The sequence below is a fragment of the Aythya fuligula genome, chromosome 7, assembly GCF_009819795.1.
Source record: "Aythya fuligula isolate bAytFul2 chromosome 7, bAytFul2.pri, whole genome shotgun sequence".
Lineage (NCBI taxonomy): Eukaryota > Metazoa > Chordata > Aves > Anseriformes > Anatidae > Aythya > Aythya fuligula.
Genome location: NC_045565.1, coordinates 9,159,262 through 9,183,023, shown reverse-complemented (window position 1 = coordinate 9,183,023; position 23,762 = coordinate 9,159,262). Strand labels below are relative to the sequence as shown.

Here is a 23,762-nt window from a genome sequence, read left to right as displayed (position 1 = left end):
GATGCTGAACAGGTTACTCCCCTTGATTTTATCCATGCTTGTCTTGTGTTGGGTGTTTGTAGGAGTGTTTCAGAACAATGTAGGAAGGTCTTCTGGATTCAGCTGGTCCATGGTTCTTGCAGAGGTAGTAGCTAAGGTGATATTCTGTCTTGCACCACTCAGCTACTGGAGTTATTGTTCTGCCTGTGGCTTTTGATCTTAGGGCTTAGGAAACCAGAGCTGTATCCAGAAGGAAGCTCTACACCTTGCGCGTTGCTGTATGTTACTATAATGCTGGGTATCTGGGCTGCAGATGGTCTATGGCGAGGCTCTCCTTTTCTTGGTCCAATACTGTTCAGGCACTCACCTCTCTAAAAGATGCAAGGATTTAAAAGAAATGGAAAACAAATAGCTACATGGAGATCAGATGGCATCATCTATGAAAATATGGCACATATTCAGATCAGCACTTTGCCAATCCCTACTACCATCTCAGTGCCAAACTGAAAGGATGGAGAAAGAAGTAGATCTGAACACTTTTTGCAATGCCTCATGAGGATCTCATGAGGAGAAAAAAAAAAAAAAAAGTTAAATAAGATAATATAATGAAGCACAGACTTTGCATTTGATACTTAACAATCTGGTTTACTTTGATGAAACACCAGGCTAATGGCAGCACATTCAACTGTGGAAAAAAGTTCTGACAATGTGCTCCGGTGGTCTGTGAATTCAGTGATGTAAGGAGTCCCTCCATAAAGAAACCTAGATAGATGACAAGGCACCAGTTTAGGTTCACTGGGGCAAGAAATGATGTAGAACTCAGGAAAAACAGCATGGATATTTTGAAGGGTAAAGCCAATTGGAGAATAGAAAACAGGATTCCTGAAAACAGGAATTGAGGGAAAGATTAATTTATATTCAGTAGTAGTGCTTAGCTTTCAGTAGCACAGGACCAAAAAATGAGTGTTAGGACCAGGCTAGCATTAGCTTATTATCTTATAAGAATTACTACTAACAATAAATGGTTAGAATGTTTATATTACATTCTGATTATTACTGCAAAGGTAAAACTGGCTTTTCTTCACCTATCAACTCTCTTCCTCTTATTTCCCTGTCTGTCAAGAATTAAGGCAAGTTGATTCACTTGTGATGTATATATATATGTATGTACATGTATATCAGTATGCCATGGCTTTACACAGAAGCTTTACATGCTACATGGAAGAAGAGAGAGACAGTAGGACAAGAGCTTACTGAAGAAATGGTATGGCACGTTTCAAAAACTTACCTGTATTTCCTCCATGTTGCGTTTTTGTGCTGTTTTGCACTAACCAAAACAGAGAACATTAAATAGTTACCAGTGTGACTTTGCACAGTGGTACTTGCCACAGATTACAGCTGTCTCAAAGGGATGGCTATCTGAAAGGCTATCTCAGCTTCCTTTGTATATTATTCAAAAAAGGTATCCTAAAATAATGCTTCCACACTCCACTAAAGAAATCACAGACATCATCAGGAAACCTACTGAATTAAAAAAAACAAACAACAACACCTCAAATTCTTTTTAAGTTGGTCTTCAGGAGAACGCTGTAGTGCATGTGTTCTATATCAATCTCTGCTTAGTTTCAGCAGTGATCTATTCTCTGTGGTCTTATTTTCTGTATTCTGGTGGGAGTTTTGTGTGATTTTTACATGTCAATGAGTAACTTAATTTGCTCAGAGATTGGTAGTGTCAATAGTTTTTGTTCTCTCCCTTAGTTAGACCCATGCCAAATATTTAAATAACAATTCTTACAGTAGGTGTAGTGGAATACTCTGCAACATTCAATTCCACCATTGGTATGTCATCAGCATCTACAGCTGCCTGAAAAATTAACACAGACAAGAAAGACATAAATGATGTATAGGTATGTCACCATATCCTACAAATGTGAAATACAGAGGGTGGGGAAAAGAAAGGGAACAGAAGAGGAATGTAGTAATATACTACACGTAACCTTGTACTACCAAATATAGGAATGTCCTGAATATAGTCTTGTTTTTTACCTCTCACTGTGTGTTCATTTCATAGCAAATGGTGAGACAACAGAAAGATGGATCGAGTAATTTGGGAAATACAAGGAAATAAAAATATTACTGAATATACAATTAAAAGCAAACACAAGACAACATGCCGTTCAGATGCTAAGTTCAGTAGTTCAATATAGCAGCTCCTTTGCTTGTCAGAAATGCAACAAGGAAGCTGAATAATGAACCAGGGAAATAAAAATCTGATGACCTTTTACAGCCTCAAAGACATTACTTACTGTGTTAACTCATAGGTTAGTCCCATCTTCTAGGCAGGAACCTTCATGATTAATTAAGATAAAATGTGCAGATTTGTTAGCCTACTATTTGTCTGAGAATGTAGATACTATACATTCTGTTACCTTCTCAAAAATCCCAGAGTGATGGCTTTGAAGTTTAGGTTTGGTTCTTAGGTTACTAGTTTCGGCAGTGTCTTTGCCCGTTCCATAGGAGACCTGTCTGATAGCAGGACTGAAGATCATACTGGTGATATCCGTTTCCATATCAGTATAGCCCTAAAATGAATACAGCAAAAACAATCACTTTAGCTTTCTTAGACTTCTGGCCAGATAGTATCATAAGAATCAGTTTTGCCTAAACAGAAACTGTAAGAGAGACAGACTGTGCATAAATATTATTTTTACAGAGACGATGCCACATGTGATTTCATAAAATGTTTTGCTTAAAAAGAGATACAAACAAAATCACCAAGTCTATTAAACCAAGTTTGGCTTTTTCTTCCTCTACAGAATCCACTGCAAAACTTTAAAAAAAAAGAAAAGAAAAAAAAAAAAAAGCATTCAGTTATAGACTGGTGTTGAAACTTTTCTAATATACCTGATCAGTCACTTTAGAAACACTTTGTTCCATGAAGTAGTTCTAATTTATAAACCGTGTTTCAGTTAATGGGAGAACATACAGGGGGAAAAAAAAAACAAACAAAAACCAAAACTCAAGAATTTCTTAGGAGTCAAACATTCTTCTCTGAACTACCTTCTTTTCCTCACTCTGTCCGCCTTTTCACTACGTTTTAATTGAACTAAGTTAAAAGAACATAGTGTCTAAAGAAATTGAAATGTCACTGTTAAAAACAACTGTCAGAATGTAGAGCTTGACTGCTTAGATACAATGATTACCTTGACTGTGAAAAATAATCACAGAGAAAATAATGGCCTTTTCATATATTTCAGAATTGCATTTAAAACAATTACAGAGTTATTAATGTAACTTTGGGTAGCAAGAGAGAACTTGGGATGCCAAATATTCGCCTTGTTTCCAGCTGCTGTGCAAGACATCTGGCTTCGCTTACACTGGCAGCAGCAAGGTGTTGAGGTCATCTGTGAAAACAATTCTTCAATGCATTTATTGATTTTTATCTATGTCTGATGATTAATGTTTCCAAATACCTCCCACTTCACCTTCAGAAAGCATTACCTGTATCCTTAAAACTTTTTTTTCGCTAGACAATTGTTTAGTGACAAGAAGTTTGGGGTTTTGTGTGTCCGGACTCCAAATTTGTGGTCAGATAAGTACCCTCCTAGAAGGATGGTCAGGCTTTCAAGGGTGCTCTGACTCTTGAGCTTCCTTTACTTTCTAAAATTCCTCTTGTTCCATCTTTCCACCCTTCCTTCAGTGTCACAAATGGGAAGGAATCAAAGAGCTACATTTTACTCTTACATGTCAGCTTACTGTCTTTAGTTTCACTTTGACCCTTGACTTTTTCTGGAGCACTTGTAATAGGTACCATAATGCCTATATGCTTAATGCTTTATAAAAAACCTAGGGCAGCTACCATTTTGAAGGACTATGAAGATTAATTACTCTGCAATTAGCAGTGTGTGTATGGGAAGCATCTTCCTTACTGATTCACTTTCAGAGACAGAAGATAGTCGCCTTCTTTCTTTCTGCAGCCCACTTGTCTCAGAAGACTGGCTGGTTACAGTGGCTCGTCTGGAGGAGGGATAGCTGCTGAAAGATCGTGAGTCTTTTGGAGAAACTCTCAGCAGGGATCCAAGGCAGGGAACATATGTTGCAATGGCTGCTCTAATGGATGAGAGGTAGAACCAGTCAGATTTTTTCTGTTAGCACAAAAATTCAGTCATCATAAACAATGCATTTATTCAGAGAGATGGACTTATGCCGCATGGACTGGAAAATTACTGGGCACAATAAAGAGTTTTCCAGATATCCAGTGTCTCATAAACAATCACCCTGCAAGATCACTTATTCACAGTGTTCTGTGGAATTCAAATTTATTGCTTGGCAGGGACAAGGGCATTAAAGTACAATTCTTTGAACCGAAGGGAGCTATTAAAATGATGTTTTATCTGCTTTCAGCTTAATCAGGGCAAAAATAAAATTCTGTCCCTTTAAATTGAGCCTTGCAGAAGTACCACATAATGAATTATTTTAATCTTCTCCTAAGCAGCTATTCTAGCTTCCTCTTGCACATCTGTCTGCCTGGTATCTGTAGAGTAGTACAAAATGTGTAGTTATATTACAGTATTCTTTTTCTCATATGCAGCAAATCTTTTTGCAGGAAAATCTTTTGTACAGCTTTTTCTCCCTCCCAGTCAATCTTTCCACCTAGAAGTCTGCGTCTGCCTCTTCTCCATCCACTTCCCTCATTGGTCTGTGTAAAGGGTGAAACAAAAGAGTACGTATGGCTTTACTGCCATCCATCAGATCCCACAGGCTTTATCTGAACTCAATGTGGTAATGACCCTAGATGTTACAAGCTAGAGGAAATACTATCTGAAATATGGAAGCTTGAAGAAAGGTGGGGAAGACACACAAAATAGTGAGGGACTGGCTTGACTTACTAAATTGCATCCCTCCCTGGCCTGGTTAGTTTAACAAACTGCTATTTGTAACACTGACAGATGTCCGGCTCTCTCATGAAGATAGTTAACAAAAATTTACAACGATTTTCTCTGAGCTAGGAAAGTCTCTATCTTTTATCATGTGATCTGTAAGTACAGATCAGCATTCCATAAACATCTCTAGATCCCATCTGCACAGTAAATTGTTCCAAGTACAGATTCCACTGACATTTATATGGCATTGAGAAGTTTTCTTGGGGAGGGGAAGGCAGTCTTGCAGAGGTAGACTGAACAGGTGAAGCAGAATTCAAATACTAGTCCCTTAAGTGACAAAGTTACTGTCTGATATTTTCTGCTATATATTAAACATAGCTTACAAAGTGAACTTACCTGTATTTGGGGTGAGTGATGGCATAAATGATAGGGTTATGGATGGCAGAAGCTTTGGCAATCACAGCTGGTATTGAATTCATGAAGGGTGTTAGAACATGGGAATACCTAGAGTAATGCAAATGGATTATATATTTAGTATTGAGCTCCATATAGTTATATATATAAATATATATGCAGTTACACACTGATGAAAACCCCTAATCACTGCTCCTCCAAACAGTGAGAGAGCAAAATTTTACATCTTTTTCCTGCAAGGATCAGCACCAGCCTAATTGCATGTCAGAAAGGCGACCTTCTTGGTGCTTCTCTTGCAGCACTTCAGTTTTATGACTCAGAGGTAACCCCTGTATTGCTTACCCTAGGGACAAAGTCTTCCTGCAGTGAGTGAATGTGTGTTCATCAGAGTATCTATCTGTTCAAAACTCAGCAGATGTACTTGCTAAATTAGGATAACCTAATGGGTGTGCAGAATGAGGCATTATAAGGAAGGATAATTAATAAATCATTTTTCCTTTTCAAACTTTGCTTTTTGCCTGATTTGATCTAAAATAGAGGAGGGGAATGTGTCTTATGGTGTCATACGTTTGGCTTATGTTACTGTGGCCACACATGTATACAGGTTATGAGCCTCTAAAGTATACAGAAATTATGACTGATGTCCATCTGCCATGCTCCTGTCAGGCAATTCATTTGAAGATAGCCTGAAGTAGCCCACAGAGTCTGGGTCAGAAGAAAGTCAATAGAACAGCTCAGACCAAAATAACAATAACATTTCACAGGTGGTTTCTAGCAGGCAGTTTCTCCGTGGACCTGCTTAGGGGCTATGAAGACCTCTTCCTGCACTGGTAGAAAGTGCTCTAAGTGAAATGGCCCATTAAGTCAGTCTTTCCTTCCATGAATATCATTCTTTCTTTGTCACAGCTCTTCTTCCTGAGAAGGCAGTCTAAGTTCTGCCTTTCACTTAGCCTTGCATTCCCACTTGTATTCCTGAAATGCTCAGATTATCCTGTCTCAGAAGGTCTCTCATATGAGTGCTGCAAACAAACAATGAAGAGGATTGCAGAAGTAGGTGGCAGCTCATCATCCTGGTAAAGACATTTTTCATCGTATTATGGCTATGTTTACGCTCTGTGATGAGGAAATGGTTTGCCAGTGGTAATACAGGAACCATTTTGTCAGCTGCCCAAATGGTGAGATGCCATTTCACCACTAATTTATAGTTTTTCTCTGATAAGAATTGTCCAAGAAACATGTTCTTCCTAATACAATAATTAACATGGCTGATCCCAATCATTCTTTCAAAGCATTGGTTAGAGGAGTAATTCTTCACAGGATCTGGAGACCACAAAACAGTATGACCTTTATGGAATGGAGTTTTAGACCCTGAGATGAGAGGCATGGTGCTTTGGTGAGACTGGCAGAGCGTTCAGCTGACAGAAACAAATAACAACGAAAGATTTTGTTTAACCACTTGCAGAAAGTACAACTTTAATGTAACCCGGAGATCAACAGTATTAGTGATCATGACTGTGTTCTAGCTCAATAGTCCCCTTCCACAGGGGGAATCTTATAAAGGATTTTTTTGAAGGAGTTAAGATTCTTCTTTCTTTTTTGGGGTATGTTGTTGCTCTGTCAGATATTGCTCTGTCTTTAGTCCAGGACAGTAGCCACAGACTTCCATATTTTGGCACGCAGTGATTTTTGTCTAAGTTCATTGTAATAAAAGGCAACAGAAGGCCTCCAGGCTTGGTCTGTTAATCTCTGAAAAATCCCGGAAGTATTGCCCCAAAAGCATAGTTCAGAAATAGAAGAAAAAAGCTGAGTGAAGATGTGTTGCTCACCAGCTGTCTTTATGAGCAAAATTTGCAAATGCTCATTTGTCAGATACTGCACAGTTATAAAATTGGCCATTTGTTCAGATTTTAGTATGAGACGTGGGGCAAAAGTCAAGCTCAGGAGGTACTTGATCATCCTAAAGTAGATGCTGAATCTTACAGAACAGCCTGACAGTTCTATATGGCTAAAATGCTTAGTTTAAAGCATTTTTATTATTTTTTTTTTTAATGTGTCTGAGAGCAAGTAGTGCTGCAAGGTAGCTGTGATGCATTTCTGTGTCTTCTTTCTTCTCATCCATCTCTAGTGGTCTCACATCCCCAGTGATCCCCAGCAATACCAGACAACAATGCTGTGTACAAATTCTGCATTAATAGTATCACACTTCTGTTGAAAGTACAGTATAAAACACTGGTAATTAGATGAACATGCTTATGTGATTTATATTTACTCTATTTTATATCGAGCACCAGAAAGCTCCCCAAAGGAAGTATGTACTTGTCTGAGTTTGCTTATGCATGTAAGGAATTTCAGCAGTTTGATGTAACACGAGCAAATGAATGGACTTTTGTAAATAGAAGAAGTGGAGAAAGAATCTCCATTGGGTGAATCTTTTTGCCTCCCCTAGTTAGCATTTTGGTGCTAAATAAAATTAACATAGTTCAGATGTGCAAGCATAGAGAATCTACATGCAGAAATCACTGGCAGTTTCTTATTTTGCTAGTAATAACCTTCCTATTCCTGTTTTCTTTTTTTTTTCTTCTTGAAAAGTTGAACTAAGAAAAAATCACAGTCACTGTGTGTCTCATTTGTTAAATGTCACTCCTGAATATGTTGTTTTAATGCACTTCAGGCATTAGACTTGACAGGTATCTTTGACTTTCATCTGTCTTTCACAGTTTCACAATTTCTGCTTTCACTGAATATTTCTTTGCTGATAAATTCATAGTTACCCAGCAAAAGCTACCAGAGCAACAACAGAGTATGGTGACCAGGAAATGACATAAAGCAAGATGACAATCAGTGCAATCTTGGCCAGCTTCCACTCATTTTTCATCCTCTGGTACTGTTTCTGGAACTCTTTATTTCCATGTTTGCATCCAAATGTCTGTATAGACCTAGGGGAAAATAAACATAAAACAGAAAAAAACAGAAATAGGGAATTAAACAAACTACTTCATAAAATGTGGCAACAATTACTCTTACACTATTTTATAATATAAGTCTTGTACTTTTATTGTATATTTCTATATGTATGTGACCAGTCCCTTGCAATTCAATGTACTTCTGTTGGACTAATCAATGGCAAAAATCTGTGGGAAAAAAAAAAGTCTTGTACCAGAAGAATTTCCACACATAGCATTGTCCAATTAACTTAATACCCAATTTATTAAATATAGTTAGAGAAATCTTTGCTTCTGTAAGTCAGAGTGTGTTACCATACCGTCACTCTGCCCTTTCTGGCTATGCGACTAGATGTGCTGAGATCTACAGGACAGATAGCTGCAGATTATCAATGTAGTGGCAGACCCTGGCCTTTATTTTTGCAGTAGGTTTTGTTTCAGAGACCTGTAATTAATTTTTATCTCTTTTTCACTCTTTGTCAAACATGGAATTTGCAGTTTAATTCCATTTTTCTGTGGAATAGTTTTTATACTCAGTTATTAGGCGTCTCTGATGTCCCTTTAGTATTTTGTTGTTGTTGTTTGAGTTGGTTAATCTCTGTTAGAGTTCGTTAATTTCTATAGTCCTTTCTCATCTTTCTGATTTCTGAGGCTGCTACTCATACCCTTTTCTGTATCGTTAGCAAGAATCCTTAACAGCTCTGGTGTAAATTCAGAACCCTGAATGGCCCTTCTAAGAACCATATTTCTTACCATGTTGACAGAACTCTTGTTTCCTGTCTCAGTCACACATATGAACAAAAAAAAAAAATAATTTCTTTTGTTAATCTTTGTTTTAAGAAAATAAGCAGTCATTTTAAACAAATAAATAAAAACTTAAGACTGTTAGCTACTTACTTGTTTGCCTTCTTGATAGCCTCAAATATAAAGACATAGCTGTATATGATAGCAATTAAAGGAATGAAAAAGACAAAGCAGAAAAGCAGCATTGTGTAGGCGCGGACTGATGGCGTGAAAGTCATGTAGTCCCAAGAGCAGGAAGTCAGCAGACCTTCAGGAACATATGCACCTAGAAAGAATGGCAGGAGAAGGCATGAACCATGAAGTGATTCTTATTGAGCATTCTGAATGCAAAAGTTAGAGAAAGATACTCAGAATAACATGGGATTTAGACCTGTTCTCTTGTAGGGGAGAGTTTAAAAAGATACACGATTCTTTGTTTAAACTAACTCTTTTATTTTCATTTATTCTGTTGCCCTATTGTTTTTAAGTTTAGCAGTCTAAGGCTTCCGTAGATCTGAAAACTGAACCATTTCATTTCCATTCTTTGTTATAATTTAAAGCTGAACCCAGTCCAAGGGCATTTCTCCAAATACTTCAGTTGGTCTTGGATCAGACCCATGCTGTTTTCAGATATGCCCAATTCCACTCAAATTGCTTTCTTCCTAAAGAAGAAAGAAGGAGTGAAATTAAACTGAAAATGAAGCTATAGCTACTACTTCTTTAAACTTCTGCATATTAGAGAAATTTACTGTGCAAAGGAGAGTGATTTAGTGTGCAGGTCAAACGAATTTTGTCATGAAATAAAGGTGAATACATGGTTAAAAAATGTCATGCATGCATAATATTCTGCCTGAAATAAAACATAATCTTCTTAGAGCAACTATGTCAAACAGGTAAAGACATTGTCAGCAGCAACTTATTTTTCCTTTGTATTTTAATTTTCACTGTTTTCAGTGGTATTTTCTGTTGAACTTTCGAAAATACTGCACCAGATGTGCTCAGATGCATCCAGTTATTGCGTGAGAGTTAGTACTGTGGATACTATTAGAACCTAATTATAAGATAACAACACCCTTCAAGTAATTATGCTGCCTTCTCCCATTAAGATTCCAGAATCTAAGACTGTATTGTCATTTTGTTCTTCTAATACTGCCTCAATTCAACTGAAGGATGCTTCTCCCAGTATTGAGGTTTGCCTGCTTAAACATGCCTCATGTTTAAGGGGGACCAGACTGACAATAACAAAAATCTACTAAAACTCAACTCAGTAACTGAGCTTGTTGAAGCATCCTTTGGGAAGAAAAAACATCGCTATATTCTTACCTCAGCTGAGCTGACACATTCTATTCTGGAATTAGGGAACACAATAATGGGCTGGAGTTTTTGAATGATGAGTTCATTCTGACTTACTGACTGAAACTGGTGACTCATAGGAAACAAATAAATGGTGCCGAGATGGATCTGATGAGGAAGAATAACAGAAACTGTCTTTGTTACAAGTGGCAATGATCAAGATACTGTATACGTGTTCCAATTTGCATGCATAAAATTAACATTTACAAAAGCAAATTGGTTAATTATTACTAAATGCCACCCCTACCGGAAGCTTTAATGAAGATACCATTGGCTGAGTGGGCAATGTGACCGACACCTAGTGCTGTTTGCTCATCTATAATATAGTCAAGACTTTTTCATGATGTACTTGCACAAAATATTCAGACTGTATTCCTCTTTTATATGAAGAAAGAAATTCAGTTTGCCACCACTCTCTTACACAGCACCTCTGGGAAGGAAAAAAGCCATCTGGAAAAATACAAATGTATCTATTTCACTTTTATATAGTTCAGTTTAACTCAACAAAAGTAGATAGAGGATAATAGACAAGCACACCATTCATAATTTTGACCTTTATTTTATCTCCTACTCTTTTTACAATAAATAATGAGCTCAAGGAGAAGTGCCAGTGTCATGTAATTTGTTCATATGCACTGGGTGTTTTTTCTTCTGATTGAGATCTTCAGTTTCCATATGCTTTTTATCAGTTTTTCTCAAATTGATTTGTTGATGCCTAATATGCAAGCCATTTATTCACCCCCTCCTATACCTGTAGCAGACCAATCTTAATCCAATGATATGAGGAAAAAAACTTGTATTCCATTTCACTTACTCCATCCAAAGAAGGGTGGGAGGCTCCATGCCAAAGAGTACAGCCAGACTCCTACCAGGATTATCAGGGCCTTCTTCTTTGACATCACTCGAACAGAAGCCAGAGGTTTTGTGATGACAAAGTATCTGTCCAAGGCAATCACCATCAAAGTGATCATAGATGTAATGCCAAAAAGAGCTCCGCAGAAGGCATACAGCTCACAGCCTTTCAATGAAGATGACAGAAGTAGCAGTGAAATTATTCTACCCATGCTAATTTATTTCTGGGAGGTTCAAGTCTATGTTTCCTATCAACTAATGTCTTCTGGAATTCATAAGCAATGGAACTTCAGCTTTGCAGCAGTTGTAATGCTATTTCAAAGCAACTGTTTATCTTGCTAATTGTATTATCCATGGAGATAAACTTCAAAGATTTCATTTGCTTCGATTGCTGGAGACAGCAATACCTAATCTATTTTCACTCATTGACTTATGATGTTCCTAGTGGGAACCTTTCAGCAGTCCCATGTCTTGTGTAACTCTAGTTTTACTTCAGCCCCCGTAGAAACAGCTAGTTTGTTCTACAGTGTGTTCTAGCAACTGTGGTATCATGGAGTCATTTCCATCTCAAAGTCAGTGTAACTGGAGTAAATATTCAGCCTATGAATATATTCATGAGTGAAGTTGTTTGAATATTTCAAATCACAATTAGAAGCCAGTTGTGGTTTTTTTGGTTGTTGTTGTTTGTTGTTTTTTTTTTAAATTATTTCTTAACATGTGCAATTGAACACTTCATGGAAGTGTTGTTTGCTTTAAAAAGAAAAAAAAAGACCATCAGAAATAGCAACCCCATGTCTCATATTCCTCTCTGTCAATACCTATTAAAGAGGCAAAGACTTGTCTTCCTCGTACTGTAGTTATAGAGGAAGAATGAAAGCACATTCCTCAAACACACTTTTTTATACATTATTGATTGTGGGCTCCTTAGGACTGATTTGTGCACCTTTTATACCAAAGGTGAAAATTCCACTATTGAAGTCTGCAGCAGATTTGCTGTTGACTCCAGTGGTGCATGTTTCACCTGGGGTTTCAGACTCTGTTGCAGGTGCATCGCCTTCTACCTGCCAGATCAGAGGTTCTGAAAGGTCAGAATTAAGAGAAGAATGATTCAGCAAAGACTGAAGGCTGTGCATTATGATTATTATACAGTTTAAATCGTGAGAAAGGTAGTGAATAAAAATTAATAAGAAAGAGCAGCTTTGAATATGATAGACCGTTTTAATATTTTTTTTTTTGTAAGAGGCAGCTGACAGAATCTGTACTATCCCTTGTGGTTGAATCCCTTAATATCATCTTTCCTTTTATATTTGCTATTTAGATTGTAACCTGGTTTGTACAAGAATCAGAGTTGATATTTTTCTTAAGTACCATTGCAGCTTTTTGTGCAGTCCAGTCAATTGTTCTCATGCAACCATGACCAGATGTTTTCTGTAAATCATACATTAACACCGACTCCCTCAAGAACATTTTTTTTTTTCTTTTACAGGAAATGTTCAGTTAGCATTTTTGATGTGAAAACTTGCTTTTGCTAAGCTTGCCAGTGCAAGTCCCTGAGCAGTTTATCTAGAACAATTATTAAGCTGTTGTGTGTTGAGTTGGTGGTTCTTTGTTGCAGGACTCTGCCAGTAACTACTTGAGATGACTGGGGAAGAATGCTGGCAAGGAAGCTGCCCCTGTATCTTATGTTGCCCGTGTCTCAGTCATATCTCATGTGTGTAATTTTCCTGGAAGTGTTCAAGGCCAGGCTGGATGGGGCTTTGAGCAACCTGGTCTGATGGCAGGTGTCCCTGCCCATGGCAGGGGGTTGGAACTGGATGAGCTCTAAGGTCCCTTCCAACCCAAACCTTTCTGTCATCCTATGAATTGCAAGTGTACCCCAGGGAATTGTAAGTTAACTGGCACTATGGTGAGAACATATTTGGGATTTCTTATAATTAATAAATAAATATACAAACCTTTCTCACCAAAAATCCAGCGTTTGTGGAGACTGTTGGTGAAAAAAACTGGAGATTGCGTAATGGACATAAGGAAGTCACTGACAGCTAGATTGATGATGAATATGTTGGCTGGCTTCTGAAGGGTCCTACTCCTACAAAGAAGAGATCAGAAGGAATATTGCTAAACACTACTCAGTGTTAATTACGTTATTATTCTTTCCTGTGAGCCTTGGCAGCTTCACTGACACCAAGGCACACCACAGAGCAAGCTAGAGCAGAGTGCTTCTCATTTCTCCTGTGAGAGAATGTACGCAAGGCTCACTTTTACACCCTTACACTCCTGTGCATGTTAGAGGGTTGTTTTGATAACCAGCTCAGTGATGGGGATAAAGCATGTTTGTCTTTAAATACTCTGACCCAGTGCACTGCATGTCCATGATTAACAGGAAATTAAAGCTGACGTACTCTATGGATTTGCTGGATCTGGGTCGTGTTGAACTGCAGGAAGGGAGTGCATATCTCCCTGATACTGATCTTATGAGCAGTGACTTCCAAATATAGGGATTAGGCAAACTCACTAGGTACCACACCAAACATTATGTTTTACATCAGTTCTGCTCTATGACACGCATTCCACTTGCCCAGACACTGATTCTGAAGAGGTCTGTAGCTAGCCTAGAGCATATCAATAGCTTATGCAGGTCAAATAATATTATAGTACAATGCCTTAAAGGGTACACATAAAAGCTCAACTGAGAGCACCTCCAATAGGGGTTCATTGTAACTGTTTTAGCTCCTTTTTCAAACTTTTGGTCTTACACAGAAAAAAAACCTATCAGAATAAATGATAGGTCTCGATTTCTTGAGACTGCTTTGTAGGCATCCAATGTGTTCTCTGAACTTCTGATACATTTGTTACTTTGCTATCAGTGTCCCTTTTTGTCTTTATAGCATCTTCTAATGAAGACAAGCTGTGTCCTCCACTGGAACCACAACTGCCACGGTTGGACTTCCTGTGTGGGACCAGCCAAAGAGCTACACTAGGTCACTTAGTTCATCCTTGTCTCACATATCTGGTCTGTGTGCCAGCATCTTATCTGTTCTTAAGGCCATGTCATTCACACTGAAGTGTTGGTACCTACTCTGAATGCACACGCTGAAACAGAAAATATGAGATTGCCTGGGCAAACGTGCTGCCATTTTATCTTTTTAACCTATCATTTACTACACCAGATAAACTCAGATTCAAGACCCAAATTGATTTGGTCTGTATTCCAGTGATTCAAGTTAACACCATCAAATTGTCATATATTTGTTATTGTTTAGGTTTACAGAAATGTGTAAAGATCAATCATAAAGCAGGAGCTCACTGGCTTGACATTATTCCAATGCTCTGCCACACAGTGCTGAGTGTGACAAAGCAGAAGCAGGGTCAATAAATAGGAATGGTGAAGATATCATTGTTGTCAGAGATCAAATATCTTTCAGATAAAAAAGCTTGGATGTGGCTTTGTTGAAAGGAAATAAGCCAAGTGTTAGAAAAAGTAAAAATGAGAGACATTGGCAGTAAGGAACAGGGAACAGAGCAACTGAGAAGTAAGCAGCAGGATGAAGGAAACATCTAAAATACTGAAGATACATGAGAGAGGCAGGTACAAAACATCCCATCAGTGCACTACAGAAACTGTTTAGCCAGTAGCAAAAAAAAATTCACTGAAAGTTTTCCGCTCTGGCTGCATTTTTATCACTTGGTATATCTGGGTGATTGTTTGCCATTTTGCTACCAGACCATGGTGATTGGGAATTCAGAGGGGAATGGCAGGTTGCCAGTTTGTTTCCTACAGCAATGTCTCAATGCATTTACAGTGGCAATATGTCTGCACGGCATACAGAGCGCAGTTCTGGTGCTGTTAAGTTCATCCATTTCAGTATTTAAAAAAAATCTAAACCAAGATACCTGCAGAAAACATAGATGACCAGGAAATTACCCAGAGTTCCTGCGATCCCCACGATAAGAATGACTGCTCCAATTGTGTAGTGGGCATGGTCTGGGACATCCACTGTAGGAAAGGCACCAGGAACACCTTTCGCTGTCATCTTCTATGAAGTAAAGAAGAAGTCATACACGTAGGTATATGGTCAGATTTTACTGAATAAACTGGCACATGCTTCTGTAGAAGGGGAAACAGTCAAGAATGTGAAAAGCCAGCAAGCAAAAAAAGTCAGAATAAGCTAATTGATTTCAATTTACAGTTGATCATCTTCAGGGACTATGTATGCCATCAGCAGCACAAAGGTCAACATTGTTTTATGTGTTTATTGTTGATTGAGGCTTCTGGTGAAGAAAAGCAATCTGTTCTCTCCCCAAAGAGAGAGAAGGATATGGAAGAGAAAAGAGAGACAGGAAGGGACCATTTGTATTGATCTGACATTAAGTAATGCAGAGCTTAACAAGTAAATTGTCTGCAGTTTTCCTTTAATGAAAGTTTCTGTACCTGTGAAGTGTGATTTCTGTTGTCCTCTAACATCATTGTCTTAGAATTCTCTAAATAAGTAGAAATGACCTTCTATTGATAAACTTGCATTTAATCCTTTAGCACCATGGCTATTTCATTTCTCCCACTGAATAACTACCCTGAAGACTTAGTTACCAAAAGCTGGCAGTATTGAACAACAGTCTTTTGGAAAGTAAATTAAGGATTAGAAAAACTAAACCACCAAAACTTTATAGCATGTGTCTTGTTTGCATACCTGCCTATTTTCACCCTGGACTGAAAGGTTATTTTGCTCCCTGTGAAGTTTGTGGTAAAGCACATGATGAAAACGTGTTTTACTTACTGATAACTCATGGCAAAATTCACTAGGCAAGTATGAAGACTGCAGCATTTTAAATAATAGTTTAAAACATTTTCTTAGTGTCAGGAACCACGCAGAGTGTTTAGACCAAGTGACCCCAGCTAAGTAATGAAGTAAACAATAAGTCTGCAGCCAGGAAGCAGGATGACCTAACAGAAATTGAAGAGGACAGCCAAACGGTCACTGTTCTGCTGCCTTTTTGATATAAGGTCTGGCAAGGAGATTTAAACGCTCACCTCCATCCATGTGCTACTGTCCTAAACACGCCTTGGCATCAGCTCTGAACCAGCTAACGTAGTCATGATAAATACCAAGCCCTGTACTCATTCATCCGCACAGACGTATCCTGTCTCTTTTTCATAGCCAGGTTTTTCTCATCAGGGGTGGCACTCGGGAATGGCATGCCATGACCACTGCTCATAATTCAAGTCTGCAAGCTGCAGCCATGGCATTCCTCAGCTACTGGGCTACAAGAATCATGCCAGAGTTGAGAAAAGCCCAGGAGGTGTCTTGAATAGTTTATATCTTGCCTCCTGTAAATATCATCAGTCTGGCTGTGGCCTAGGATCCAGGGCAAGGGAATTGCTTGTATCAAGGTTTGTGCCTGTACCAAGTGTAAATAATGCTTTGAGGCTGGATATGTTCTTTCCCATCACAGGTACTAGTACAGCTGTCATATGCTGTCCTTCTTTCCCAGGAAAGGCAGGTTGCTGTCTGGAAAGGAGGAAAGCACGTAGAGGTATGCGGGTATGGAGTTCTCACATTCTTCCTACAGCTGTGTCAGCCACTGGCATTCACAGTTAGAGCAGAACTCATGATTGCCTTTGACAACACCGCAGTTATCAAAGGACAAGAGTATTTCCAGACAATAGGGGCAGACATTAGCTCTGAATTGATCTCTGAGATTGTATTCAAGTTAGAGAGACAGTTTACATTTAAAACCAATGTGCCAGTAGCAAGAGTCAAACCCCAGGAGTGTCTGAAATTGTACAGGAGATTGTCTCTGCTTGTGTGCTGAGGATCTGCCTGCAGCAATCCTCAACAGGAAGAGTGTACTCCCTGGGTTTCTTCATTAGCAGGGATGAAATGCTAGACAAATAGTCTCATCTCAGAGAGTGAAAATGTAGCTCTGGCTGTTGTTATAATTGGAGCAAAACGTTATTATTGCATTAAGGCAGATATGCTGACTGAATGACAGTAATATGATGTTTATTGCTCAGGTTCCTTCAGCAAGTGTAAGTTGGCTTCACATCATAAACACCAGTGGGCATCTTACCCATGTAGAAATTGCTACACTTAACGCACTGTCAGTAGAATAACACAAAATCCCATACGAATAGCAAGTGGGAGAGTCTGAGATAAAACTTAAATAAATGGGATCAGGTCTTCTTTGGTTTGGGCTTATTTTCTTTTCCCTTACCGTTATGGTTAAAACATTTTTTAAACTGCTGCTCTGCAGAGAGTTAATCATGATTATTAATGGAATGGAGATTTCTGACGTTTTCCCCCGTAGCTATCCATTTAATCAGAACTGGATCAAGGTAACAGAAATGAAGCAACTAAAGGAGCTTGTTTTGGCTACAAAGAACAGATTTAAAATGGCTTTGATTTAAATGAAATTTGTGGGGGACCAAGGACAAGGAAAAATTTGAAAGATAAATATAAATACACAGAGAAATATCAATAGAGGAAAAGATTATTTAAGGGACAGCAGAAGACTTCCAGACTTCTTACTCGGGGATGAAACAAGTTCAGAATGAATAAAAATGTCAAGTGTGAAAAAGAATAATATTTATAATGGAGGAGTGATAAGACATAAAAAATACTAAATAGATAGAGAAAGAAGAGGTCTGGCAAAGAGAAATAACTTCACATTTTAGTATGGACTTACTGGAGGCCTGTTATTTTCAGCACAGGATCCAATTATGTCTGTTCTCCAAGAAATACGTTTGATTATTTAAAAGAAAAAGTCATTTCAATCTTTTTATTGGAAGTACTGGTCTGATTCAAAATGTCTTTAAGTCAGAGAAAGGTGCTACCCAACCCAAAAGGCATTAGATCAGGCCTAACCACTTCAGATTCATCCCTGAGTTGCATGCATACGACTTCCTCGCTAGGAGATGAAAACACATGCCTATCTCAAGATCATCTTACAAGGGGAAAAGATGGTGTTTGAGAAAATCAGGACAGCAGGATAATTGAGAAATCAGACAATTCCCAAAGCTTTTTTCTATTCATTTTCTGCAGCAGATAAGCTTTGTTTAGACTCTTATCTTCTTTTGTCACCCCCAGTATTAGGACTTGGGTGGCATGAGAGAAAAAAAATCCCACTGTTAGCAATCCCCACCATAGCAATTGTCCTTTGTGAATGCTCAACCTGTCCAAACTATTTCAATTGCATTGTTAACACAGAACATAATTGTTCTGCATGTTCTTCTGTTCAGCCTTCTTTCTATATACACTTCATAATGAAGTTAAAAAAAAAAAAAATCAACAGGCAAAACCAACACTTACTATTTCTCTTCTAAGTAATATGACAAAACAGCTTGTTTTATGTAATGTGGTTCAAAACATCACCAAATGAGCAAAGCAGCAGAACTGTAAACCAAGAGGTTGGACATCTTCCTGTGGGTGAACAATGCACTACAACTTTCCTGAGACAACAAATAAAGGCACTTGCATTTGAGGCCCTAGACCACTGGGTGCCAGTATACCCACAGGGTTACTGTGCTGTGGGTAGCTTAGACTAGTACTAATTCTGTGGGAAACAGTTCATTGGGAAGCATCAACTTCCTGACAATCAATGTAAGCATTGCACATTTCTCAAAGAAGCAAACAGAACAGGTGCTTGAGAAGTTGTGGAGGACATACAGGTAATAACTGAAATGTAACACGATCTCTTCACTGCAAGTACCGAGGGTCTGTTTGAGAATGTATCTTCTAGCCAAGGATGGCATTTTAGGCATCCTTAAAAGCAGGCTTTATAGTATTGCTTGGGTGTGTATGAAAACTGGCCTTTTGCTAGAACTGTATAATAATTTCTAAGTGTAATAGGCAAGCCATTTATTATTTACACTGTGGTTTTGCAGAATCAGATGGATAATTAGGGTTGTTAAGGAAGCTGGGAAGTGGTCACTGATTCATACCAGCAGACATGGCAGAATACCAGCCTGCACATAGCTAGGACTGGGTGTCTCGCAGAGCTGTGTAACGTGCATAATGAACACTGATGTTGGAATTCCTTTTCCACCACAGAGTCCTAGCAGTTGGTCCGTACCCTAAAACAGTGTTATCCCTTTGAAAGGATAATCATAATGGAGGGTATTTTTATCCTTCATATAGAGGTGTAATCCTTTTCTAAATCCTGCTCTGTCATTGCCTTAAGAGTCTGTGGCAACAAGTTACGAAGGCTGCTCCATATCAGTGTATTTTCTTCCAGCAGGTTTAAGTGTGTTCTTGGAGAAGCGCTAGAAAAAGAGGGAAACAACTCCATTTAACACAGTCTGCCTTCTTAAAGTGTTCATTGTTATCCCTAAAGGAATGCTTGTCTGCTATCTGTAACTAACCTGCTAAAGCAGAACTGGCCGTGTTTTCAGCTATCATTCGCTATCATTGATGGAGTCTTAGAATCATGAGCTGCTTTTAGGGAGTTTGGAGAAAAGAAGCATTTGATAGTTGGTGAAATCTGTTTAAATCCTTGCTGTTCTGGCCTTGTGCATGTAAGCTGCAGCACAACGTGGAACCTCTTTATATTTACTGCCTGCTGCAAAAGCTGGTTGCAGGAGAGGCAGAATCTTTCCTGGAAAGCCAACAAGGGGAGATACCCTACCTATTTCTTCGGGAATAGAGCAGTGGGCAGGCCCTTCTGCTAAGGCCTGGTGCAAACAGAGAAGGGGTAAACATCAACCAGTTGCAGAAAGCATCAGTGTGCAACAGAACTCATTTCTGTGTGTAATTTGCCAAGAACCTGCAAGGGGCTGGTCTGAAGGAAGTTGTAAGGATAAAGAAATTCTGCAGTTAAGGACAAAGTGTTTTGCCTAGGTTAAAATGAAATCTACACCAGGAATATTTGATGCCTTCATCTATTCTACCTTGAAAATGTATTTATTATACACATTTTTATAAAAAGAAGGTTATCTAGGTAGCTATTTTAAAATTGTTAAGAAAGCAAACAGCAATACCAGCTCACCACTGAATAATTTCTAGTAGAAGACATAACATTGTTGAGTTCTCATGCCCCCTCACTTCCATGGCATTAAAAAAATACTTTTGTCTAAGTGAAAAAAGGGCATCATGCAAACAATACGGTATAACTACTACTGGTAAAAAAAAATGTTCTTGTTCAGAGTAAGAAAAAAACACATTGTTTAATTGCTCTTCTGAGAGACCTCGGTTACTGGAATCCAACTAAAGCTAGGAGTGATGGTGATAGAAGCAAGGCCACTGATGTAAATATTTGTACTGAATACAAATCACATTTGATGTAGCCCATTCCTCATATTCTTCCTATGGCAAGAGTGTTTAGTTTATAGGAAAACAAGAAATCCACATAGGATAGAATTTGAACATATTTCATTCTGATTGATTGATTTATTCCTCTGACATTGTTTCAGAAGTTGGGAACAGAAAAGACTAGGACAGGGACATTCTTCAGCTAGTCCTGCCTGAACACCAGATGGATTATACTTAACAAGACAAGAAAAGGGAAATGGGGAGTGCTATGTTGTTGTTCTTAGGCATTCATCTAACTTTCCAACTGTAGTCCCTGGTTTTGCAGAATGACTGGTTTAATGGAATAGAGCCCCGTTCCTAAACATGGCAAGTTTGGCAGTCTCATTTTGACTTCGGCAATGTATTGGGTCTCTTTGTTCTTAATTTTCCTACAAACATTGGTAATGAAGTTGCTTATTTATACAGTGCAGCTTATAATATCAATAGTAGCGTTAAGTCTTTTACATTTTAAGAAATCATATAGCTTGGAAGAATGATCAGAACCAAAATACTGTCATTTCCTGGAGTTTCTAGGTGCAGTTTTAGTTCTGCCTACCTACCAGAGTCTTCCAACAACTGATAGTACTTGTCTTCACAATTTCTTGCTCTGATTTCTGAGCTTGCCTCTATTGGCACTTTCCCTGTGATGACACACAGCACAGAGAGGAGTGTAATCAATTCCACCTCAATTATGGTTTCAGCAGGGTGACGCCAACTGCTAAGCCCTCATTCCAGTAGGCAGCAGGGCTTTCCATGGATGATGTTTGTCCCATTGAGCAATTTGGATGGCAGATTTTATATCCTGTCTTCCAGATTTAATCTCAGCCACAAGCAGCGCATATTGCTTTCAGTCCTGAAACTCTCCTAAACCAATCTTGGTATCAAATTAAAATGCAAAATTTTGAAAATACTTGACCTAGGGAGAAGTGGACAGATAATTTCATCTTTTAGCAGAATAAAGACAAAAATCATTTTGAGTTTTCCAGTGTGAATCATTCTGTCCCCAGAATCCTTTTCTGTTTTGTTTTGTGCTCTCCAGTCCCATTTCTCCCTCCCTGCTATGTTCTGCTATCCTCTTTCATTATGTTATCCATCTAATTTAGTTTGTAAGCACCTTGGCTCAGGATACTTCTGTTTATTTTCCTGTAATACACTGTGTACTTCCAGGTTTTATTAAAAAAATAAACAGGCTGCATTATTAGTATGTAAATAATAAAATATTTACTGCTGCTTCATTATAAATTAGGATCAAACTGTAGCACCTGGTCCAACATGCTTTATGCATAAAAACTTCAGAAGTGTTTGAAACTTTCACGTGTTTTTTTTAAGTAGTCACTGGATTATGTGGCTCATGCCAAAATACCTGGGGTGACCACATCAATGCTTTAAGTTAAATTTCAGATTTCAGAAACTCTAAAAACTAGCGTGGCTCTTTTTTGTTGTTGTTATTTTCTTTTTAGCAGCATTTTGTATGAACAGCAGCCAAATAAACACTTCACAGATCTAACAGTATATAGAGATACATAACCAAGAAGAGATTTCTGAACCCTTTTGGTTTGGTTTGTGGGGTGTTACGCAGAATATTTTTAGAAAACCCAAAGGGACTCCATCCTGAACTGTCATTACCACAGATTCACACCATCACACTTCAAAGGAATTTTTCTGTTAGCATTTAACAACTGAGAAAAAGCTTTGGTAGAACTTACCTGGAAAACCTTTCTGAAAAGCTTTCTTGAGTAACTGCAAGTAACAACTCTACAACATTTACATAAGCACTTCCTTATATTTACAGACTGTTACAGAAATTATGGGGATTTCCATTTTGAATAATACCACCAGCAAGCATTGTGTTTGAACTGCTGAACAACTGTTTAACTTACAAAAACATGCTCTTTTTATAGTTTGCAACGTATTCAGTGTACTTTGCCTTTAGACACCCTTCCTTGTCTTCTGCCCATGTAAAACTGCCAAAAACTACTGTTTCTACAACCCTTTCTGCAGTAGGTAAAAACAGAAATAAAAGAAGGTTTTTAAGTTTCCATTAGATTGTTCACTATTGCATTACAACATTAAATATGCACATGTACCTTAAATATCCATTTACAGTTCTATAAATGCCAGCTTTACCAGCAGAACTACCTGCTACAGCTTTTAGTGACAGAAAGCACTTACTGTTGGGGCTCTTAGAGGCAGGTCCATCAGTGTGTAGGCAACCGCTTCCGAGTCATTCCACACATCAAGGGACTCCACAGTTTTGGTGCTGTTGGGGTCCTCAGAGGGACAAGAGATCCCCCTTCGAATAGGCTGACTGTTCATGTGAACAAAATCTAAGCAGTAGCAAAGAAAGCAAAGCTCTCCCCTGATTTTAAGTCAGCCAATTTTATTTTATTTATTTATTTTGTGTGTGTGTGTAAAGCAGATTGTCAAATCCTCTGTCTGGAATACTGTGAGAGCTAGTGCAGAGTTTCTCACTAAAGCTTCAGATTGCTTTACCCCATTTTCAGCTTAGGAAAGGGCAACAGCAGCAGCTTCCATTTAAATACAGGAGCCTGCAGCGTCTGCACATGCCCAGTTTGGTGCTCGTTACATCCAGATTCAGGCTTCACTTTAATGACAGTATAAAACTGATGCTCACTTAAAAGTATTGTTGTTTTTTTTTGTGTTTGTTTGTTTGGTATTTTGTTGTCTTTGACAAAGTTATGTCTGAAGTGTAATGCTATGTATGAAGACAAAGAAGGTAAAAGGTTGACCTTGCTATCTCTCTAAAATGTTAGACTTTACTGCTCATTGTCACTGTATTGGTGAATTAGTTTTTTGTACTCAGTGATTAAAGAAAATGTATGTGTACAGTTCTGCTGAAATTGTCTGAACTCAAATAGATTCTGATATTTAACAAAGTGCTTGTGCGCACTTCTGTCTTGTAGAATTTAGGTCATGGTTATTTGTTGGTCCACTTCTAAAAATAAGCAAGAGAAAACAGGGATAAAACCCACTGACATCATCCTTTTCTGCTCTTTAGCTTTAAAAAAAAAACAAAACAAAACAAAACACACGCAAATGCCTTAGGCGCAGAGAACAGCAAAAAACATTTGTTTCAAGAGTTGTCTGCTTTCTTTTTTGGTTGTGTTTTGTTGGGTCATACATGAGCAGATTCTCATTCACCCACATCTGCCTTAACATTGGTTGCACTGTACAGAGTTATGAGTTACTCTATTCCCAGCTGAAGGCCCATTATAATGGTAAACTGCAGTTTAATTGCAATGAAGTATTTG

The 23,762-nt window shown here is 38.3% G+C and overlaps 2 protein-coding genes across 3 annotated transcripts in view; one reads left to right on the top strand and one right to left on the bottom strand.

Annotated features, from left to right (window-relative positions):
* The window catches only part of WAPL (WAPL cohesin release factor), a 154,209-nt gene that overhangs the window by 14,608 nt on the left and 115,839 nt on the right, over positions 1-23,762 (top strand). The window lies entirely within an intron of this gene.
* Positions 159-22,689, bottom strand: OPN4 (opsin 4). Its single transcript, XM_032191392.1, has 12 exons — positions 22,663-22,689; positions 15,101-15,243; positions 13,162-13,295; positions 11,169-11,372; positions 9,116-9,287; positions 8,048-8,212; positions 5,259-5,366; positions 3,909-4,089; positions 2,409-2,561; positions 1,775-1,843; positions 1,268-1,306; positions 159-350 (listed from the first exon to the last, which is right to left on the bottom strand). The coding sequence occupies exons 1-12, from the start codon at positions 22,687-22,689 to the stop codon at positions 159-161; spliced, it is 1,587 nt and encodes a 528-aa protein (XP_032047283.1).